General features: G+C 42.6%; 1 protein-coding gene across 1 annotated transcript in view; it reads right to left on the bottom strand.

Moving 5' to 3' along the window:
* The window catches only part of COL6A6 (collagen type VI alpha 6 chain), a 169,662-nt gene extending 146,815 nt beyond the window's left edge, over nt 1–22,847 (bottom strand). Inside the window, exon 1 of the mRNA XM_040480168.1 lies at nt 22,665–22,847. Coding sequence (XP_040336102.1) covers nt 22,665–22,678 — 14 coding nt within the window. The 5' untranslated portion in view covers nt 22,679–22,847. The remainder of the gene's footprint in view (nt 1–22,664) is intronic.
* Nucleotides 22,848–23,097: the final 250 nt, after the last annotated feature.

Genomic DNA, 23,097 nt, shown 5'->3' with positions numbered 1-23,097 from the left:
CACAGGAGAACCTCGGGAATTCTCCTGTGCCCTGACCACAACTTCTCTCCTGCCCCTACTATTTTGTGCTGTCCTCCCATTATAAGTGTTGGGAGCTTCTTTGGTGACATTTTATTCTGGGGCAAATCTGCCAGTCATTACTCTGAGGTCACACTCGAATTCCACAACGGACCAGTTGTAGGCTGTGTAGCCTGGTGGTCAAACTTACAGATTCTGGCACCAGACTACTTGATTAAAATCCTGCTTGTGTGGCCCACTGAGACCAGGCAAGTAATGTAATTCTTTCGAACATGTTTCTCATCTATAAAAAGTTATTAGTAACCACACCCGCTTCAAGGGATGGCTGCAGGGGGTTTTATGAACGGAGGACGATACACGTTAAGGCGTTGGCACAGCCTCTGCCTTGCCATAATATTAGATAAATGATAGCTGTTGTTTTTATTCTTGTTATTGCCATCTTTACAACGGGATGGCTGGTGTGTAGAGCAGTCTAGAAAAGATCTGGCCAAGGAATACCCTGTAAAGGAACAATATTTACCTCCTGTCCTCAAGTCTTTCCCTCACACATTTCTAGTCTTAGCGTTTGTACAGGCTTGTATAGGTACAACGTTGTGCATGTTTCCATGCCTTTTAATAACCATTATCCCCCCGATTCCTGACAGCACACCTGTGAGGTAGATTGGAATTATTCCTATTTCACAAAAGAAACATCTGAGGCTTAGCAAGGTTGAGCATCTCTCCAGGCCACAGCCAGCCCCAGGGTTCCGGGGCCAGAACTTTTTCCCCACTACATTATAATTGCTTTCCTTGAGGCACAGCCTTGCATGCTATCCAGTTCTCTGAGGATAATGGAATTTTACCTAATGTGTTAGAATGTACCAGATACTCTATGTTTGTAATTATTCTTTTACTGGAAATTATTTCTTTGAATAGTTTTCTTTCTCAATGACTATCAACTGATGTAAATTTCTGCTGTTTACAGCTGATCCCATTAAGTCTGAATAGAGGCTTCTCCCCTCCAAGTTGCTGTTTTTCTCCGTTTGGCTAAAGCTACAGAAGGACAGCCATACTGACACAATTCACAAAAGCCAACACTGACATCAGCTAGTCTGAGATCTATCCAGTAATACCCAGAAGGACCAGAGAGGTAATGAAATATATTGGGTCACTGATAAAATATTTATTCATTGCAGCTAAATCAAAAGCATACATAGCTTAGGATGGGAGGAAATAGAAATTAGGTCTAAATGGTCCCGTTTAATATTCTGGCAGTGAAGCCCAAAGTAGACATTCAACAAATACCTACTAAATGTTGACCTCTTAAGTTTTAGGCTTAGGAAAGCAGGAAGTAACTGAAGAGATCCAGATACAGAGTAGCATTCTCAACTTGGCATAGATTTTCACTATCGGCTTTGAAAAATATTAGGTACCTTTGGAAAATATTCTGACTTGCACTGAGCAAGCAAAGTAAAGAGTAATTCATAACATCCCTGGTTTGACTGCCTATAATGGGGAGCAAGGGAGGGTTCCCGGAAAGAATAAGAAAAGCGAATATTTACTGAGTACTTTTTATGTGCCAGGCATTGTTCTAAGGGCTACACTTAATCCTCTCAAAAACCCAGTGAGTATCAATAGATTCTAGACTCATTTTATAGATGAGATTGAGTCAGGGGATTAAGTAGCTTGCCAAAAGTCACACAGCTATTAATTAATAGAAGTGGAATGAACTAATCACATGTCAATACAGTGTCTCCAACTGTTTGCCTCCACTGAGAGACACGGACCTAAATCTAATTGTTGAGTTGTAACAAATACAGTAAATAACTAACCTGCATAATTTCACAGTTAATTGTTGGCTATTAAAATAAAGGTCCCACTACTACAAAGTTGCCCCACTAGAAACATAGAAGTTACTATTAATTCCTCTCTTTTGTACCCTTGAGCAAACCCTGTTGGCTTCTTTATAAAAAATAGATCTCAGATCCAGCCATTTCTCAACACTTTGACTTCCATCCAATCTAAGACACCACTGTGTCACCTGTATTTTAGCAACAGCTTCTTAATTGGGCTTCCTGCTTCTACTCTCTCCCAACTACTGATTCTTCTAGAGTGCTTTAAGTTAAAAAAGGAGATCGGGCGCCTGGGTGGCTCAGTTGGCTAAATGTCCGATTTCGGCCCAGGTCATGATCTCATGGTGCGTGAGTTCGAGCCCCGTGTCCAGCTCTGTGCTGACAGCTTGGAGCCTGCTTCGGATTCTGTGTCTCCCTCTCTGACTCTCCCCTGTTCATGCTCTCTCGCTCGCGCGCGCTCTCTCTCTCTCTCTCTGTCTCAAAAATAAATATTTAAAAAAAAAAAGGATGTAATATCACACATGTACTCAAAATTCCTTACCTTGTCTCTCCAGGCCCTACATGGCCTTGATCCTATTAATCCTCTAACCTCATCTCCCTCCTTTCCCCTCCCCCACCCCACTCCGGCTGCACCCATCTGACTTTTCCTTGAACAGGACAAGCTTATTCTACCTCAACATAGAACATTTGCATTTTCTGCTTCCTTACTTTGCTTAGATGTTTGTTTAAATATCAGATCCTCCTTAGACTTTTGGTTAGCATTCTATTGAAAATAATTTCTCCTTATATACTTTCCTCCATCCCCATCATAATACTATGAAAAATAAATTTGGGGTGTTTTAAAATCAAGTATAACTAAAGCACTTGACAACAATATGGAAGATGGAAGGAGGATATTATTCAAGAAAAAGCACAGATATTTACGAAGGTTAAACTCTGATAAAGCAAAAAAATCTCCAAAAGCAGTATGGCAAAATGCAAAGTCATTATGACTCTAGAATAAATTCTTTTTTTTTTTTTTTTTTATTTTTTTTTTCAACGTTTATTTATTTTTGGGACAGAGAGAGACAGAGCATGAACGGGGGAGGGGCAGAGAGAGAGGGAGACACAGAATCGGAAACAGGCTCCAGGCTCTGAGCCATCAGCCCAGAGCCTGACGCGGGGCTCGAACTCACGGACCGCGAGATCGTGACCTGGCTGAAGTCGGACGCTTAACCGACTGCGCCACCCAGGCGCCCCTAGAATAAATTCTTAAGGAAGATACAGTAAAGCACAGACCGTAAAGGAGTTAATGGAAGCACATTCAAATGTTAAGTGTTGACAAAAGAGGTCATAATAATCAACTAGACTACTAAACCCAACAGAAAAATGGGCAACGGATATGAATAGACAGTTAACGGGAGAAGTAATCTGAGTGGTCGACAGACAAATGAAAAGGTCCTCAACCTTACCAGTGACAGGGAAATGCATATTAAAATGGTAAGATACCATTTCCCTAAGAGTCTGGCAAAAATTAGAGACTGACTTACTAAGGGTGGACAGGATGTGGGTAAATCAGAGCTCCTGTACATGGTTCTAATGGTGTGGATATAATTTAATACACTCATTTTGCAAAGAAATTTCTAAATTATCTAGTAAAATTAAACAGGACCTGGAAACTTCATTTAAAGCAAATTCCCCAGAGAAATTCTGATACAGGTAAGCAAGAAAATTGCTATGGACGTTTGTAAAAACTGCAAATCGTTTACATGTTCATTAGGAGGAAAATGGGAGTAATTGAGCTGGAGCGTACCCATACACGACAATATTATTCAAATGTTAAATCATTTAGCTCCACACGCCTTTTTTTTTTTTTAATTTTTTTTTCCAACGTTTATTTATTTTTGGGACAGAGAGAGACAGAGCATGAACGGGGGAGGGGCAGAGAGAGAGGAAGACACAGAATCGGAAACAGGCTCCAGGCTCTGAGCCATCAGTCCAGAGCCCGAAGCGGGGCTCGAACCCACGGACCGCGAGATCGTGACCTGGCTGAAGTCGGACGCTTAACCGACTGCGCCACCCAGGCGCCCCTCCACACGCCTTAATAGGAATAAATCTCCAAACAAAGTGAGAAAAATAGTTGTAGGTTAGCATGACTTACCCACAGCAGAACTTCCATTTCTGGATGAGAGGCTCAGACAATAAGTCCCAGCAGTAGTATAAAGCCATCCACGTAAAATTATTAAAACACATCAAAATACTATTTTTTAAAAGCCCGTATATATTAAAGCGAAGCTGGGGATAACACAAAACTAAAGACCAATGGTACCCTCTAGGAAGGCAAAATGGAAAATAGGGTCCCTAATGGAAAATAGGATCCCTAGGAGAGGGATCAAGGGAACTTCAACCCTTTGTGTAATATTTTATTTAACAAAGTTTGAAACAAACATTGGGTGATGTTAAGTGATAAATCTGGGTAGCAGATATTTATCACTCTTTCCAGTTGTAGATTTCATGAATGAGGAAGGAAAAAAGAATGCTAAACAATATAATGCAGCAAGTAAGGAGGAACTAACTGAGGCTCTTAAAAAAATAGTTTCCCAGTCTTATGAAAGCCAATCTGGTAAGAAGATTAAGTATCCCAAAATAATGAACAAAGAAATTAAAGAAATTTCTATTTTCATTCCAATATATGTTCTCTAAAAAAAAAAAAAATCCTAATATGTGCGGATACAAAAGAATCACTGACAGGCAAGAAACTGTACTTGTTAGAAAGTGCAATCAATTACATACAGTGATGAATTCTTTGCTACTGCTCTACTGCTCCCGTTGAAAACGCGGTCTAATTTCCCACACTTAGAAGCTATGTTGCCTTTTGATTTACTTGATCAATACAATGTGGCAGAAGCAAGGCCTTAAGACTTTTAATACTATGTCACAAGAAGCCTACCCAGGATCATGGAGCTCTAGGAACACGAGAAGCAGCAGCCAATCATCATATAACAAGTTTCACTATTCTGGGACCACCATATTAGGAAGCCCAAGCTAGCCCCATGGAGGAGCTACGTATGGGAGGGAAAAAAAGAGACTTGCCTCACCAGCCCTCATATGATCCAGCCATCCAGTCCAGGTACCACAGATGTGATTGAACAAGGGGTGCCTGGGTGGCTCAGTTGGTTGGGCATCCGTCTTTGGCTCAGGTCATGATCTCACTGTTCGTGGGTTTGAGCCCCACGTTGGGCTCATAGCTCAGAACCTGGAGCCTGCTTCAGATTCTACCCCTCCCTCTCTCTCTGCCCCTCCCCCACTCACACTCTGTCTCTTGCTCTCTCTCAAAAACAAACATTAAAAAAAGTTAGAAGAGAAAAAAAGGAAAATCTTTTTGAGGACACCAGCCCCAGCCACCAGTTGACTGAGACCTTGTGCAAGAACTACCCGGGAGAGACCAGTCAGCCCACACAACCATGAGACACAAATTATTTTTAGGCCACTATATTGTGGAATGGTTTTGCAAAATTAGATAACTGGAACAGAAAGGAAGGTCCAGGCTTAGTTTTTTTTGAAATGCTGAATTTGAGATGTCTACATGTCATGGAAGTAGAGACATCCTGCAGACAGATGGACACATAGTATTGGAGCCCTAGTGAGTCATCTTCTTACTCATGAATGCAGTGCTTTGGTCAAACAGTGCATTGGCCCCTGGGAATGCCAAATGCAGTAAAAACAGACCTGGACCTCATGAACTCAGTCTGATAGAGGAGGGAGTGAGGCAGATCTGTGCTATGATGCCAGTGAGCAAGCCCAGAGAACTACAGGGAATCAGACAAGAAGCATCTTGATGCCTTGGCAGGGAAGGGGGTGGGGGGGTGAGGGGTGCAGAAAGGATTCTTCTAGAAGAGGACTGCTTCCGCCAGTTCTAAAGGACAGGCACTTGATCTCAAGAATGATGCTCCTTAAGGAAATAAAGATGTTGACAACGGGGGTAGTAGGGCTATTGATGAATGCCATCATTTCCAGGAACTGGAGGCCAATAAGTAGGCAAATTGCACTGCCTTGGCAACTGCTCCATTAGGTAATTCATGTATTAATCTCCGAAGGACACAGAAAGGACCCTGCCTACATTACTTTAAAAGCTATCAGAAGAAGAAAATAAATTAAAACAAACTGTAAGATATGATATGCAAATTAATGTACTCATTTGTTCATTTAGCATTTTCCAAGGTCATGTTTCATCCCAACTCCCCCTGTACTAGTTATTCTCTGACAAAAAAAAGATATGAAAGCCACGGTTTTGCTTTTTGGGAAAAAAGGTCTTTATTTTTATAGTTCAAAAAGTGCTTGGACTTTATAATCACGTCTGAAGTAGACCCAACTATTCCCATTATGTAGATATTAGTACTGAAAGTCAGGAAGACTGACTATCCCAAAGTCACTACCACAAACAGCAGGATTTAGACTCAAATACAATAATCTATTCCTCTTACCACAGTTGCCCCTTGTTTTGAGGAGGTTCCATGGGAGCAGACAAACATAGTAAAAGTGTGAAAAGACCATTGGAAAACTGTGTGATCAAGTGAAATGGCCCAAGGAAAAAAACAGGCATAGACATGGGATCTGATGGAGGAAGGACTATGAATGCCACCTTTAGTGGCAGTGAGTTTTGAGCTAGATTTCACGTAAACGGATAAACTTGTTTCAGTGGGGAAGCGGAAAATGTGTGGACCACAGAGGCAGCAGTGTGGTGCTAGTTTAGCGGGGAGGAACCAAGGAGAAACAGCTCCTGCGATGTAATAGTTACTTATACCCATGGTTCTCCACCGGCGATTTTGTCCTCAGGGGACATTTGGCAATGTGTGAAGAGATGTGTCATTTTTACTGCCAGAGGAGGGGGCAGTGCTACTAGCATCCAGTGGGTAGAGACCAGGGATGCTGCTAAATGTCCTACAACACACAGGACAGTTCTCCACCACGAAGAATTCTCTTGACCAAAATGTCAATAGTTGGGAAACTATACAGGTTGAGAAATCCTGACCTACACCTATTTACCCCATTGTGTTAGAGCTTTCAAGAGAAATAGAACCAACAGAGTGTGTGTGCAGGTTGATGGTCACTCCTGGGCAGTTCTCGCACAGGGTCTCAGTCAGGTATAATATATAGAGAGTATATATGCGTGTGTCTATTGAGAGAGGACTTGACTCATGTGACAGTGGGGACTGGCAAATCTGAAATCTTGAGGGCAGGCTGGAAATTCTGAAAGGAGTGGAGGTCACAGTTTTGAGTGGGAAGACCCTCTTCCCTGGAGGGGAGACCTCAGTCTTCCCTTGGGAGGTCCAACTGATTCAGATGAGGCCATTTAAATTATGGAGGGCAAGTTGCTTTGCCCAAAGTCCATTGATTTAGAGGTTAGTCACGTCTTCAAAATCTCTTCACAGTAACGTCTTGATTGGTGTTTGAGCAAATATCTGGGCACCAGAGTCTTGCAAAACTGACATATATAATTAATCCATCACACAAATTTAACTCTCAAAATCCTATGAGGCAAAGATTTTATCCTTGTTTTACAGATGAAGGAAGTACAAATAAGACCTACAGATGGCCAACAAACACATGAAAAGATGCTCAACATCACTCATCATCAGAGAAATTCAAATCAAAGCCATAATAACTTATCACCGTACACCTGTCAAAATGGCTAGACTCAAACAGACAAGAAACAAAAAGTGTTGGCAAGGATGCGGACAAAAAGGAACGCTCTTGCACTGTTGGTGGGAATACAAACTGGTGTAGCCACTGTGGAAAACAGTATAGAGTTTCCTGAAAAAATTAAAAACAGAAGTCCCATATGATCCAGTAATTCCACTACTGGGTATTTACCCAAAGAACACAAAAACACTAATTTGAAAAGATGTACCTATATTTATTGCAGCATTATTTACAATAGATAAGATATGGAAGCAACCTAAGTGTTTACCCACAGATAAATGGATAAAGAAGATGTGGTATATACATGTAGCAGAATACTACCGAGTCATAAAAAGAATGAAATCTTGCCATTTGTGACAACATGGATGGACCAAGAGGGTATTATGCTAAGTGAAATCAGTCAAAGACAAGTATCATATGGTTTCACCTATATGTGGAATCCAAAAAACCAAAAACAAAAAGCAGAAACAGACCCTTAAATGCAGAGAACAAACCGATGGTTATCAGAGGGGAGGGGAGGTTGGGCAAAATGGGTAAAGGGCAAAGGGAGACACAGTCTTCCACTTATGGAATGAATGAGTCACAGGAATAGAAGGCACAACATAGGGAACATAGTCAATTGTACTGTGATATGTGGTGACAGATGGTGGCTACACTTGTGGGGAGCATAACATAATGTATAGGGTTGTGGGGTCCCCATATTGTATACCTGAAAATAATGTAACATACACACACACGTAAAGGAAAAAAAATAAGGATGAAGGAAGTAAAATTCAGAGAAGTTAATGAATTTTCCCATAGTTACACAGCTAATACTACTAACAGTTAACATATTTTGAGCACTGTCAGCAAGTGTTGTGCTAACAGCTGTTGTTAATCCAATTAAGATAGCTGCTATTTTCAATCATTTCCATTTAATGGACAAGAACATGGAGACAGAGAACAGCAATGTAAATTTCCCAGAGCCAAATAATTTTCAAGCAACAGAGTGAGGATGTGAAGCCAGGCAGTCTGCCTTTAGGTCCCATACCCTAACCTATGTTCCTCACACAGAATTGCCAGGGAGGCCAACTGAAACAAACTGTGGGGCCCCATCCTGGAGACTGAATCAGTAAGTCTGGGATGGAGCCAAAGATGTGCATTTCCAATCAACTCCCAGGTGAATACTAATGTGGCATGCCTGGAGACCTGCTTTGAAAATAACCATGCTCAAGTACTATGCTTTAAAAAAATTTTAATGTTTATTTACTTTTGACAGAGAAAGAGAATGAGAGAGAGAGAGAGAGAGAGAGAGAGAGAGAGAGAGAGAGACTGCGCGCGTGCGCACAAGTAGAGGAGGGGCAGAGAGAGAGGGAGATACAGAATCCAAAGCAGGCTCCAGGCTCTGAGCTGTCAGCACAGAGCCCAATATGGGGCTCAAGCCCATGAACTGTGAGATAATGACCTGAGCCAAAGCCGGACACTTAACCGAGGGAGCCACCCAGGTGCCCCTCAAGTACTATGCTTTAAAGTAAGGACAATCAGGACTGGGCCAAAATGCATGCATGCCTCAAACATTCCTGAGGCCCTGCTATAGACAAGTGCAGTGGTTCTGGTCACCAATTCATACGTGTGTGTATATTGGGGGGTGTGTTTCACACCTCCAAACATTCTCTAATAACAATTGGGTATCCTACGATCCAATGCAATTCTGATACTATCCACCTGGAAATCATCTCGGATCCCACAGGTTAAGGACTCAGTCCCACAAAACTCCCCCATGCCACCCCTACTTCAGATGCCCATGGCAAGTCCAACTTGTTACCTGTGCTTCTGACCAACTGGCTACACATCAGAGGTTCCCATGACCCTCTCGTGGGATCAATTAATTTGCTGTCATGGTTCACAGAACTCAGAGAAACATTTTACTTACTGGATTGTCAGCTTGTTTAGAAAGGATATAACTCAGGAACGGCCAGATGGAAAATCACCATAGGGCAAGGCATGGGGGGGGGAAAGGTGAACTTTAATGCCTGCTGTGAGTATGCCATTCCCCCAGCATCTCCACACGTTCAGCAACCGGAAGCTCTCCAAACCCAGTCCTCTCCGGGTTTCTGTGAAGGCTTCATTATATAGGCGTGGTTGATTAGGTCATTGGCCATTGCTGATTGGTAAAACCTCCAGTCCTCTCCCCTTCCAGAAATCAGGGGGTGGGGCTAAAAGTTCCAACCCTCCCTTCAGGGTTGGTTTCCTTGGCAACCAGCCCCCATCCTCAGGTGCTTTCTAAGAGTCACCTCATTAACATAATTGGGGCGAGTCCCTTTCCACCAAAATCCAGTGGTGGTGGAAAGGGATTCATGAATCACCAGGCACCATTTCACCTTTGCTGCTCAGGAACTGAGGACAAGAGACCAAATATTATAACCAAAGAAGCTCCCATTGCTCTTATTGCTCGAGAAAATCCAAGGATTTGGGGGGCTGCGAGCCAGGAACTATAGATGAAGACCAAAATACACATTTATTATAAGTCACAGTATCACACTAGGTAACAGAGATAAAACGATGACAAGCCAGTCATGGTCCCTGCCATCAAGACTGCTCCCAGGCCTGGGAGATAAGTCTGTGTAAACAGAAGGAAACCAGGCTTTGATGGGGCACCCTCCTAGGGGCAGAAGGTGCTCCCAGCAGGGGCCCCTCCCCTGGGTGTGGGGTCAGGGAGGACATCTCACAAGAGGCAGATGGCTAAAGTGAGACTTGATGTAGAAGCAGGAATTAGGAGATTCTAAGGGGGAAAGGAAGTGTGTCCAAAGCAGGGGGCAGCGACTAGCACACACCGGCAGAGGTCCAGATGGGAAGGAAGGGCTCGCACATTTGTTGAGACAAAGGTAGTTCAGCAAGTTAAGTCACAAGATTTTGCCTATATCTCCTTGGCATATCATCATACAATCTGTACATCTTCTGTGCTTCATTTTCTTCATCTGAATAATAGGGATGAAAGCACTGTATTTCGTGGATTCAAAGTGCACATTTATCCCCCGTTCAAAAATCCATGAAATCAGAATGCTATTACTATAGATTTGTACATTTTCTGGTACATTTCCCCTTCCTTGAAAGCTTTCGGGCAACTGATGGTGTCTCAGAAATGAAGAAATGTGAGTTACTTGTACCTCACATACCTCCTAGGGCTAAGAAATTACAGACTATCAAACGAGATTAAGTGGCTCTCAGCCCAGGTTGCAACTTAGGATCACCTGGGGAGATTTTCAACTCTACCGATGCCTCGGCTCCATCCCCAGGAATCCTGATTTAACTGATGCAGAATAGGGACCTGGTGGGTATTTTTCGAAACCCCTGGTGACTCTCATATGCAGCCAAATTTGAGAGCTGATACGCCCTTATCCTACATGAGGGGCCGGCAAACTACCACCTTGAAGCCAAATCTGACTCTCTTTTGCCAAATAAAGTTTTACTGGCACACAGTCATACCCATACACTGACATGTTATCTCTAGCTGCTTTTACACCACAATGGCACAGTGGAATGGTTACAGCAGAAACAGCGTGACCCACAAAGCCTAAAACGTTACTCTCTAGCTCTCCACAGAAAAAGCTTTGCCAACCCTTGCCCTACACTGTTTGCTACTCAAGGTGTGGTTCTTGGCTGAGCTTCCTCAGCATGACTGGGGGCTGGTTGGAAATGCTGAATCCCAGCCTTAGAGAATCAGCCTGTAGTGGAACAAGATCCCCAGGCAGTTTGTGTACACATCAAAGTTTGAGAAGCCAAGCCCCTGCCCATTTGACTCCTACTTAGGCCTCATCCTCTAGGCCTTCCTTGCAATACTACTTACGCAGGGAGGTCCTCTCCTCTCCTTATAGATTAGCTCTCCTTGGCGATTTTTCTCTCTCATGGCATCTTTTTCATTTTCTTCATAGCACATCATCTCAAATCTGTGACTAAATGTTCCTTTGAGTGTTTATCTCATTCATGTTTGGCCTCTCACTAGATTGGAAGCCTCGGGAGGGTGAAGTCTGGGTCTTGGGACAGGAGAAAGTGCTTTGAAAGGTACAAAGTACATTGAGTGCTGCTTCCAAGAGAGAATAATGAAAAGAGAAAAGGTAATGTTGCAAGTAGCTTGATGGGAACGAAGAGAACCGATTACTATGCAGACCAGGGAGGGTGCAACCTAGAAGGTCCTGGATGATGAGCAGCTAGTAGAATTAATTTCCTCTTTTTGTATTCCAGGGTTAAATATTAGTATTCAGTCACACAGAAACACTGAAATTCTTTGGTAAACCTCTGCAGACCAAGGATCCAATTTTACCAGCTGTTCGTTAAATGAAATATATATATATATATATATATATATATATATATATATATATATATATCTTGGGACTTTAATTAGAAAGGCAGCAGTCCAAGGATGTGATCATTGCTTGAGAAAGTTACATTTCAGGCAGCTTTTCCCTTCCAAGAGAACCGAGGAAACTCTTAATTGCATCCTATTCTTTCTTCCCTCTTAATCACAGCTTGCCTTATCTGATTTATTTTTTCAAAATGCCCTTGGGGAGTGAACATTTTTGAATGGCTAACTTTTTATGTGGAGATTATGCACACCAGCTGCTCTTGTCTAAGCTTTAGTGTCTTTCAAAACAGGACAAGGTCAGATGGCTTAGGATGACCAACTTTGGGTGCTACGTATAACACTAAGAGTGGGATAAGATCAATGGTTTTCCTGGAGAAGAAAACAAGCTCAAAGGAGGAAAGAAGAAATGTCACAAACGCACGTTGCCTCCAAAGAGTCTCAAAAGTGATTAGAACAATGCCTGCCTCAACAGACAAGTCAGCCGTTGCGGAGATTTGTAGTACATTTTGGGAATCCCCCCCTCCCCAAATGAAAGAGCATGGTGTTTGGGAGGGGCTCTAGTGCAAGACGGAAAACAGCCTGAATGAGGAGTGTGGAGACATAGATTCTAGTCTGAGCTAAGAAACCTTAGGCCAGTCCTTTATTATTTAAAAAAAAAAAAAAATTTAATGTTTATTTTTGACAGAGAGAGAGAGAGAGAGAGAGCGCGAGCATGAGTGGGGGAGGGGCAGAGAGAGAGGGAGACACAGAATCCGAAGCCGGCTCCAGGCTCCGAGCTGTCAGCACAGAGCCCAACGCAGGGCTCGAACTCACAGACCTGTGAGATCATGACCTGAGCCGAAGTCAGATGCTCAACTGACTGGGCCACCCAGGCGCCCCCTAAGTCCAGTCCTTTAAACTTAACCTCTCAGAGACTCATTTTGCTCACCTGTAAAGTAAGGTGATTTTAGTATATTTACCCATTCACTTATTTATAGGCACAGTGTTAGGTAGTATGTAGGCAAAAAAAAAAGTAAAACCAGACATGGTCTTTGTCTTCACGGATCTTCCAGTCCATGGAGAGAGTTGTTTTCGAAAGAGTTACATCAAGTGTAAAATTACAACTACGTTACACATTGTAAAGAAGAGATTTCTCTGAGACTCCATAGCTGGACCATCAGTTAGTCTGGTCAACAGTACCTTCGAAATAGATTCCAGATCTAACCACTTCTTACCACCTCCCACCACACCCATGCCTCCATTGCTTCCTGTTGCCTGGATTACTATACTAACAGATCTCCATGCTTTGACCCTTGCCCTTCTTCATACATTCTTCACACAGGAGTCAGAGTGATCTTTGAAGGCTACACATGAGATCAGTATCTCCCTGCTCAAAATCTCCCACGACTTTCCATCAGGCTTAGATTAGACTCCCATGCCACACGTATGGCTCATGGGCTCTCCATGACACTGGCCATGCCCCACAAGCTCCAATATCATCTTCTTCACTCTGCCTCTCGTGCCCTTCACTCCAGCCACACTGGCCTCCTTGCTCTTCTTGAATATTCCCAAGTTGTGTCTGCTTGGAAACAGCCTTTCCTTTCCCCTAAGGCAGCCTCGTTTCATTCCTGTGTTCACTCAGGTCTCTGCCCAAATGTCACCTCCTCAGAGGCCTCCTGACCACCCCATCCAGGACAACCTCCCATTTCACCAGAGCCAGTAACTGACCCCCTAAATAACTGTTGCTTTTTGTTTTGTTGTTGTTGTTGTTTCCCTGGCGTTTAACACCACCTGGACGTTCTTTGTGGACTTCTTTATTGTTTATATCCCCCCTGGAGGAGGGACTTTGTCCATCTTGTTTTCCATCACCTAAAATAAAGCTTATACGTGAAAAGGTACTTAATGTATTTTTGGATTATTATATACTGTGATGAGATATAATAGGGGAAATTGATAACTCAGGAAAGGCTTCCTTAAAGGACTGCTGTTTAAGCTAGTATCTAGAGGAATAGTGAGAATTAACTCAGGGTGTGGTGCTCCAGAAGGGAGGAAAATTTGTGTAAAAGTCCTGTGGTAGGAAGGAGAACGGAGCGGTCAAGGATCAAAGGAAGTCCAGTATGAATAGAACACAGAGCAAAGCATCGTACCTGATAAGGCTGGAAAAGAACTGGCCAATGCATGGCTTTGCAGGATCTGTCTATGATTTCTGTCTTTATCCCAAGATCAGTGGGAAATCATCAAAGAGTTTTAATTGTGGGGAAGGGTGGGGGAGGAAGCAATCACTTTGTTTACAAAAAAAAAAAAATAGCTGAAATGATTTAAAGACCCATTTTTGCTCTGAAATTCTAGGATTCTATGAAAGTCAAACAGCAAAATGAGAATGGACTTTTGAAAATATTAACCAAAGTCAATTTCAGTGACAGAGAATAAAGCTACTGAGTTTTGTAGCTACTCAAACATCATCTCTTTGGGACTTTATGTTCATGCTGAGTTCAGCACTCTCCCTTTCTTCCCTCCCCTAAAAAAAGAGTCAAAATTTCTACTTACCAGTGAAAATATGACTTCTGAACTATTATTCTAACCATGCAGGGATCTAAGTTGAGCATCAACAATGGAAGCTTCTAGGCTTTTGAAGCACACATTTTTTTTTTTGATATACTTTTTTTTGACATTTTTGAAGCACACATTTTTTAGCTTACCCAGCCAAATAGGTAGCAGTGTCGAGGACTGGGTTACCACATCCTGAATTCAAATCCTCCACTAGCTAGTAACTGATGCACCTTGAAACCTCAGACCCTCCTCTGTGGGTCTGGTATGTTACTCACTGAGTTGTTGCAAGGATTAAATGAGATAATATATATAAAGTGCTTAATAAGTGCTGAGGCAATTGACATAACGCCCTCGGTTTGGAGTATTCAAAGATCCGGCGAGTGAACCCAGAGCCATCCATCTCCTTCTACTTGGGCTGGTTCTGGCCAGGTCACCTCTTGCTTACTGGCTGAAGCTGGTGACGTGGCTACAGCTCTGAGTGCAGGGCACATGGCTCCTTTCTCAGTGAAGAGGTTAGCAGGTATGCAATGTATGAAATCACAACCTCTCTTTCAGTGTCCAATGCACTATCCAACTCAGTAACTTTTACAGCTGCTGATTGAGATGACAATGGAACACCTATGCCTAATTGCAACTCTCTCCCTGAAGAAACTGAAAGAATAGATGGGGCACTGAGATATAAGATAAAGGAAGAGATAAATGAAAACCCTCAAGTTTTAGGGAGAAAACAGACACCTACCTAAAATATTTTGCATCTAGGGATACATATTTATGGATTTATGAGGCGGGTCTCTAACGGACAACACCATCAACATCAATTTACCTATTATTCTTAGTATAATGGCTGTTAGTTACAAATGACTACATGTGCCCAAATTGTTGGGATATGTGGAAACAAAGCAGGTTTACAAACTGTGTGTTGAAGACAGGCAGAGCCCTCCTGGCTGGTGGGCTTGAAAGCATTTGCTATAGACCTAAGTAAGTGTGCCAAAGTGGTAACTTACCAAATAATACGTAAAAATCTTTAAATTGTGCTGATAGCTCCCTGAGGTGCTATTACTCTAATTTCCAACACAATTATGTCTTTAACTCACTCCCCACTAGTAAAATCTAAAAAGTTCTTTGCCTTAATCATTGACCAGTACAAATCCATTACTTTATTTAGTACTTGCCTCTACCCAGTTAAATCGCCTACAAGCATGCATCAGGGTTTGTGAACATTTTCATGACAGGTCCCGGGGGGCCCGACAATTAGGCACTTACTGGTGTTATAGGATCATGAAAATAATCATGGAAAAGGGGGGGAGGGATAAAGAAGGAATTGCAGTTGGGAGTTGTTTTCTAAGGCAAAGCTCTTGGATGAAGCTCCTCTGGTTAGAAACTGGATTAATGGCATTAATCCAGGGAATACAGATGTTGAAGCTTGAGGATAAGGATTGTTTGGAAGAAACTATGTGAAGGAATTAGATACCATTATATATTATTATGTCAATTTCATTTCCAAAAACACACTCCATGCACAGTTTGAAAGGACATCTGACAAGCAGGATGCTTTTGGCTAAATGACACTTTCTTTCCACTGGGTTTCACTCAAAGCCCTTATAGCAAAGTGGCCTTTTAACGTATACCTCCTGAAATGTGGCCTTTACTGTCTCAGAACACCACAGGGTCAAGAAGCATAGTTACTTATAAAAATCTAGGTATTCAAAGGAACTATTATTTACTGAGGGTCAACTATGTGCCAAAAACCAAATATCCATAATCTCATCAGGTCTCCCTAATCATCCTGTGCTTGGATATGGTTTTTACTTTAGATGAGGAAAGTAAAGTTCAGAGAGCTTAAGTGACCTGCCCATGATCATCAGCTAGTAAGAAACCTAATCTCAGCTCATCTATTCATACAACAGATATAGCTACTAAGTGGCTAGCTCTGAAGATAGCTTAGTGAACATGAAAGACGAAATAATCACAGTTTAGTTGAAGAGCAGTATGACTGGAAGCCTAGGGTACTGTGGGAACCCAGGGCAGGGTACCTCCATACCAGAGATGGTCCAGTAATGCTTTCTCAACGGATAGACATATTAGCTGAGACTTCAAGGAAGAAAAGGAGTGGGCCAGATTCAGAATCTAGAGAACACTGTGCTAGGTAGGGGGAATCCAAATGCAAATAGCAGGAGGTGGGAGAGAGCAAGGTCTTTTTAAAGAACTTGTGGATAAGGAGAGAAATAGAAAGGCATGAGAAAGGAGAAGTAGATAAAGTTAGACTGTGGGACGGTTCTCAACCATGGTAAGGATTTTGGATTTTATCCAAAGGCACTGGAATAAACAGAGGAAAGTACAGGTTTCAGGAAGCTCACTAAGGCTGAAATATGGGGGCAGTAGGTGTGCTAGAAGGTAGTTGTTGTCTGGGGGAAAGAAAGGATGGTGTTTGGGAACTAGGAGCACAGGTGACGGGAGATTTTTTGGAAATGAAATTGTTAGGACTTGGAGATTGATGAAATGGGACTATTGAGGAGGGCTGAGAGAAGGACAGGGCTTCAGGGCTACTCCAGAGTCTTCTGGTGGAGCCATTGGGTTGTGCCATATGTAGGAAGAGGGGAAGGTGTGTGGGTAAGATAGTAAATACCATTTGGCACTTGTTGGGTTTGGAGTGGAAGACGTTCATGTGCACTGTGAGCAGTGAGATATCTGGGTCTGGAGTTCTGAAGAGAGATCTGGCTTGGGGGGATGGATTAGGAAGTACCTGGCAACTGTATGGATAATTTTATATGTCAACTTGACTGAACTAAGGGATGGGGAAACATTATTTCTGGGTGTACCAGTGAGGTGTTTCCAGAAGAGATTAGTATTTGAATCAATAGAATGAGTAAAGAAGATCACCTTCCCCAAAGCAAGTGAGCATCATGCAATCCATTGATGACCTGAATAGAACAAAAAGAAAGAGGGAGGGCAAATGTGCTCTTTTTGCTTAAGGTGAAACATCCATTTACCCCTGCCCTCAGACATTGGCACTCCCGGCTCTCCGGCCTTCAGTCTTGGTCTGAGTTACACTACAGGCATTCCTGGTTCTCTGGTTTACAAATGGCAGATCATAGGACTTCTCAGCTTCCATAATTGTGTGAACCAATTCCTATAATAAATCTCCTCTTACATATTTCTATGTACCTAAGAGATGATCTGGTTTCTCTGGAGAACTCTAACACAGGAAGCAAATGGTGACCAAACCTGAGGGAGAGATTGAAGCGCCCAACGGAAATATAGAGAGGGCACTTCCATCTTTACAGAGCATGTATTTGAGTTGCTTCTCATAACCAGCAGAATACACTTTTTCTCTAATAATGGGGTCACCTGAGTCCTTACTAATATCTCCCTCCATGCCCCCACAACATAGCTCTCAAAGGGCTGACAGGAATCCAGCACTGGGTCAGGAACAACAAACTAACTGTCCCAGATACAAGTGAACTACCAGTGGCTAGGGACAAAATTCTGTTCTTTAGTGTGGAAATCAAGAATTCCATTCTTGATTCAATTTTTGGCTAGAGTGGAATCTATAGTATACTTCATACCTAAGACACTGCATTTACTGAAATAGCTAACAAACTTAGGGTAGTTAGCTAACAAGATTAGGGTAGTAATCTGCTTTTGCCAAAAGCAGATTCTGGACTAGAATTTGTGCAATTACTTTATTTAGCAAGTGATCTCTGGAAGCACTGGTAGAGGAGCAGGGGAGTGAGACAGAGAAAGGAAGGAAGCCAATGTAGAATTAGTAGTGGACAGATAGCTTGTCACTCTTGGCAGCTGCAGCTCAATCCCTTGGGCAGAACCTCTGGAAGAATATACAGGTCATACCTCAAGGGCTGCCTTCCCCAAGACAGGAGAAAGCTGGGATAATCACCAATATACATGTGTTATTGGGTGAGGGGTTGCTCCCAGGGGTGTTGACTCCCAGGCCCTTCTGGCCTATTCCATGTGACTCGGGCATCCTCCCAAGGCCAGAGAAAGCCCTCAGGTCTTCACAGGTGCTTGATGTAAGAATCCTGCAGTGTTTACCAAAACAATGAAAGTAGAGGGAATGGGGGGGGGGGGGGCTGTTCTGACGTCATCTGCTAGCCAGTGGAGAAAAGCCTGGACCTGAGAGAAATCTGTTCCAATGTGTAACATCATCTTCTTAGTATTATAGAGTCTAACTGTCCCAGAGAAGTGTGAAAGTAAAGGTGCTTATAGAGTTCAAACGACACATGCTGGCTCTGGTGGGGTGGGGGGACCAAAAGATGGCACATGGGCCACTTGACACACTGTGGGATTATTTTCCACCAAATGGTAATAGTCAAATGTGACTATGACTCGCTCATGATCTTCAAAGTGCTATCGTATTTGGACTCATGTAATGGAGACTTTTAGTCAGGATTTCTTGCCAAACATTAATCAACTTGTTTTTAAAGAACTCAATAAGTGATTAGCTTATGGTTTTTCAAGCCAACACAAAAATCTTTGCCAACTAAGTCTGGCAAAATCTTTCCTCTCTAAAGTCTAGGATACAGTACTTAGAGCATTGCAAAAACATTTTAGAGTCAAATCAATACCCAATCCTTAGTTGTAAATGGTTGGAGAATGGTTAAATGTATATTTATTATGTCTTTGTGACTCGAGGAGAATGTTGAGGCTTCCATTCATAATACACAGTTAGTCTGCATGCTGTATCTTTCTTCCTTCCCCTCCACTGCTTGAGCATTTGGGAGAAAACTTTCTACTCGTGGCAAAATTAAACCAGTAAATCTCCTTGAACTTGTTATTTGGAAACATAAAAAGTATTCGTTTTTAGGTTTATCTCAGTCAGTGAAGACAATTCATAAAGGTCAGATTTATAGTCAGTTGCTTTTTGCTTTAGCAAAACTGTGTCTCAGAAGCCGAGACACAAGCAGAGGTCATGCTGCCGCCTTAATCTCGCCTGAGGTTTTGCATGTTAGTGGATCTCAAAGGGCAATGGCTCCAGATTTATACAAGATGCATACTTCAGCCAGACTTTTGAAATTTTAGGTGATTCATTTATCACTTATTTATTGAGGATGTACTAATGCCAGGTACTGTGGAAGCAAGCGTTAGGGATGCTGAGAAACATAAGAGATCTTTTCTTGTGCACATGGTTTATGTTAGTCAAACAATGTCCATGTTTACTGGTTCCCTTCCAAATTCCTCTGCCAGGGCCTTGAGATCACCCCAAGAAAAGGCAAGTTTGGAAGGAGGGAGAAGAATCAAGACAGGATGTGAGACCAAGTCTCTCTATTCCTTCATTAAAGAGTCTGGCCTTCAGTTAATTGCTGTTTTGTGAAGAAAAAAAAAAAGAAAGAAAAAAGAAAAAATGTGCCTTTTTAATATATATAAATTTTAAAAAACGTTTATTTTTGAGAGAGAGAGAGAGAGAGAGAGAGACAGAGTGTGAGTGTGGGAGGGGCAGATAGAGAGAGGGAGACACAGAATCTGAAAGAGGCTCCAGGCTCTGAGCTGTCAGCACAGAGCCCGATGTGGGGTTCAAACTCTGGAACAGCAAGATCATGACTTAGGCCAAAGACGATGCTTAACCGACTGAGCCATCCAGGAGCCCCTATCCTCTGTGCCTTTTAACTCTCCACTCCCTTAAAGAACTTCAGGTTGAAGTGGGGTCTTTATCTTAAAATTCTGAAAAGCAGAAATTGCCGAAAACAGAAAGGTATTTTTGTTATCACAAAATCACGATCCAAAGAAACTGAAACACTGAGTGCACTTCTCACAGCCTTCCACTTGCAGGAACAATTTGACTTCTCTAGAAAAAGTTTCCTGAAATTGTAAAGCATAAGATACGAAGACATACACAGTGAAATCAGGGTAGGAACAACTCTCAAACATCTTTTTCAGGACAGCAGCACCAGGACCTAAGTGACAGGTCTTTCCTTAAGTGATCTCTACAGATTGGAACACTTCCAGGGGTAAAGGGAGATTGCAATGTTTGGCGAGTAACACGTTTCCATTAGTCATGTGTTATACTCCATGGAAACAAGGTATTTCAGTGAGGTCAAAACATGGAGTAAAATTGGGCTCAACATTAACTGAATTATTTGGAACACTTCTATTTGCTTTGATCTGCAAGTGTTACCATCATCATCACTGCCACTTTCATTTACTGAGCACTTACGTCTGGCATTGTCTAAGGATCTTCTTTTTCCCACACATCCCTGTGAGGTAGGGAGGTATCACTGTTCCATGTGACAGGTGCGAGAAGCCTCAGAGAGGTTAAATGAATGTCCCAACTAATCTGAAACTTGAATCTAGACCTGTTTCAGAGCAAAGCTAAACCACTTCCTACTTTAAATAACAAGGACAACATCAAAAAGGTCAGGAAGAGAGGAAAAAAAGATATTGGCCAACATCTGATCACCCCGGAAAAGTCTTATATTCATGGTATTCATAAAAATAGTATAGAAAACCGAATCTTCATACTTACTTCTTGGGACTGTAGAGGTGATCATTCTTTGTTCACAAAAACATCCCCATTGGTCTGGACCACTTTTATTTATTTACAGAGGGTACAGGTAGCAATCACATATTTTTCTGAAATTCTAGTAATGGGGATATTTACTGACAGGGAATTTTTTTTTCAGCCATTTTAAGACTGTTTCAGACATCAGACTGCATACAATAGTACATACATAGATGAATAAATAACACACCAACTTTTATTCACGATTCTTATAATGTAACCTTCATTTGGTGACTTGATTAGCTGTTCTTAACATTGTCTATGCAAATAAATAAATAAATCTTTTCTTTACAAACATCCAATGATTCAAACTTTTCTGAAATTCCAACTATCTTAAGGGAATAGGAAAAATGGAAAATGCAAGTATTTATATTTAACGATGGTCTTTTAAAAGAATCACAAGAACATTTAGTAAAATTAAAAGGCTTTTACTACTTAAAAAAAAGCTGAAGAGCCTTCAGTGGGTGTTTCACATAAAGCCTTTTATGTAAATCATAAAGTTTGATTTCACACTGCACAAGATCTGAAATCACATGGACTTCCAAGTGCCAGAAAAGCCTTCTTTTCAGGTTTTCTTGGGCACTTCTAATATTTTGGAATAAAATGAGGGAGGAGGAAGGAAACTGACAACTTTTACAAGGAAAAAAATTTAACACTTTAAACTTTAAAAGTTTTTTTTAAAAGTGTTTTAAATCACTTTATGCAGACTCTTTAGGATTTTTATGTTAAGTGATCTCACCTATGGGGACGCTGAACAGTAAGTTTACATTGTAACTTCAAAATGGCATCCTTGAAATTCTCGTATTAAAAATACTGCTCATTAACAGATCCTTCCTTTAAAAAGCAACATGACTGCTGATTCTGTAACTATAGAAATTCTTAACAAAGGACTTCTAATATTCTTGTATCTCAAATCTTAATGATTTCCGCCAACATCTCCGATATTCTTTATCAACATCACCACCCCTCGCTCCTACCAAAACTTTTCCCCCCACTGGCAAAGATCATCTTTAAATATCTCCATAGAGTAGATGCCTAAAAGGAGAAATGAGAGATTTTCACCATGAAAGGAAACAGAAGAAATCACTTTCTCCTTCCAATGTTTTTCCCTCTTGCAGCTTGCCTCCTCCCCTCAACAAAATTATATGAACATTTGATATTGAGCCAGGTAGTTGGGGTTCCACTCACTGCAGATGTTACTAAGCATTCATAAATGGGTGCATTTTTTTCTTCTTTCTCCCCTTCCCTGAGACAACAATAAAAAACCCAACCATCTTTAATAAATTTGGATGAGGTATACAGAAGCAAAAGTACAGACTGGGTCTGCAGACTTAGGAGGGACTTTTTCCCCCGAGCCAGGCTGGTTAACCTCATTCACCCCTCCCCATAGTCCTGGGTGCCTGCCACACACCGGCCCCTGTGCTGGGTTTGGGGACAGTGTAGGGTCCCCAAGGCACCTTTCGGGCTTCAAGGCGCATGCGTGTGCAGTGGGGGACAAGGGGCCCTGAGCAGAGAGTGGCAGCAGAGTAGGCTGTATGTTTGCCTACAGAGGGAGGCAGGAAACTAGAAGATGGGGTGAGAAAGGATAACTGCTCTGAGGATGTGAAAAACGCAAGGAGGCGATTCTGAGTTTCTGAAATTCACTTCTTTTCCTTTTCACCACAATCTTCACGCAGCTCCCTCTCCATCTGGCTGGTCCCTCCCCTGCCACTACTAACCACTTGCAAACGGCTTCAGGACTTACCTCGGGGCACTCATCCCTGCACTTGCCAAGCGCTGCGTGGGTTTCCTCCGCGCGCGCGCGCGCGCGCACTGAGCGCACCGAGCGCACCGCCGGGAGCGCCGCGCCGAGTGCCGCCGACCGCGGGGGGACGGCGGGGGCCTCGGGAACTCGAGAAGGAACCGGCGACGACGCGGGCAGCCTCTCGCCTCCCGGTGTCCCGCAGGCGGGCTGCAGCTCCCACATCCCTCCTTGCCGCTATATAAACGTTTCTCCCCGCCCCGGCCCGACCCTTCCCCGCCCCGGCGGCCCCGGGCCCAGCGCACGTCCCCTGGGAGGGGGGCGGGTGACGGAAGCGGGAGTTGGGGGTTAGGGAGACTGTAATTGCCCCACCAACTTCTCCCCTGCAGGGAACCTCGACCCTCAACTCTAGACCCGGGGAGGGTACTGAGGGCGG

The sequence above is a fragment of the Herpailurus yagouaroundi genome, unplaced genomic scaffold (assembly GCF_014898765.1).
Source record: "Herpailurus yagouaroundi ecotype Mexico unplaced genomic scaffold, PumYag 159, whole genome shotgun sequence".
NCBI lineage: Eukaryota > Metazoa > Chordata > Mammalia > Carnivora > Felidae > Herpailurus > Herpailurus yagouaroundi.
The sequence above is the reverse complement of the archived record's forward strand: the minus strand, read 5'-3'. Positions and strand labels throughout refer to the sequence as shown.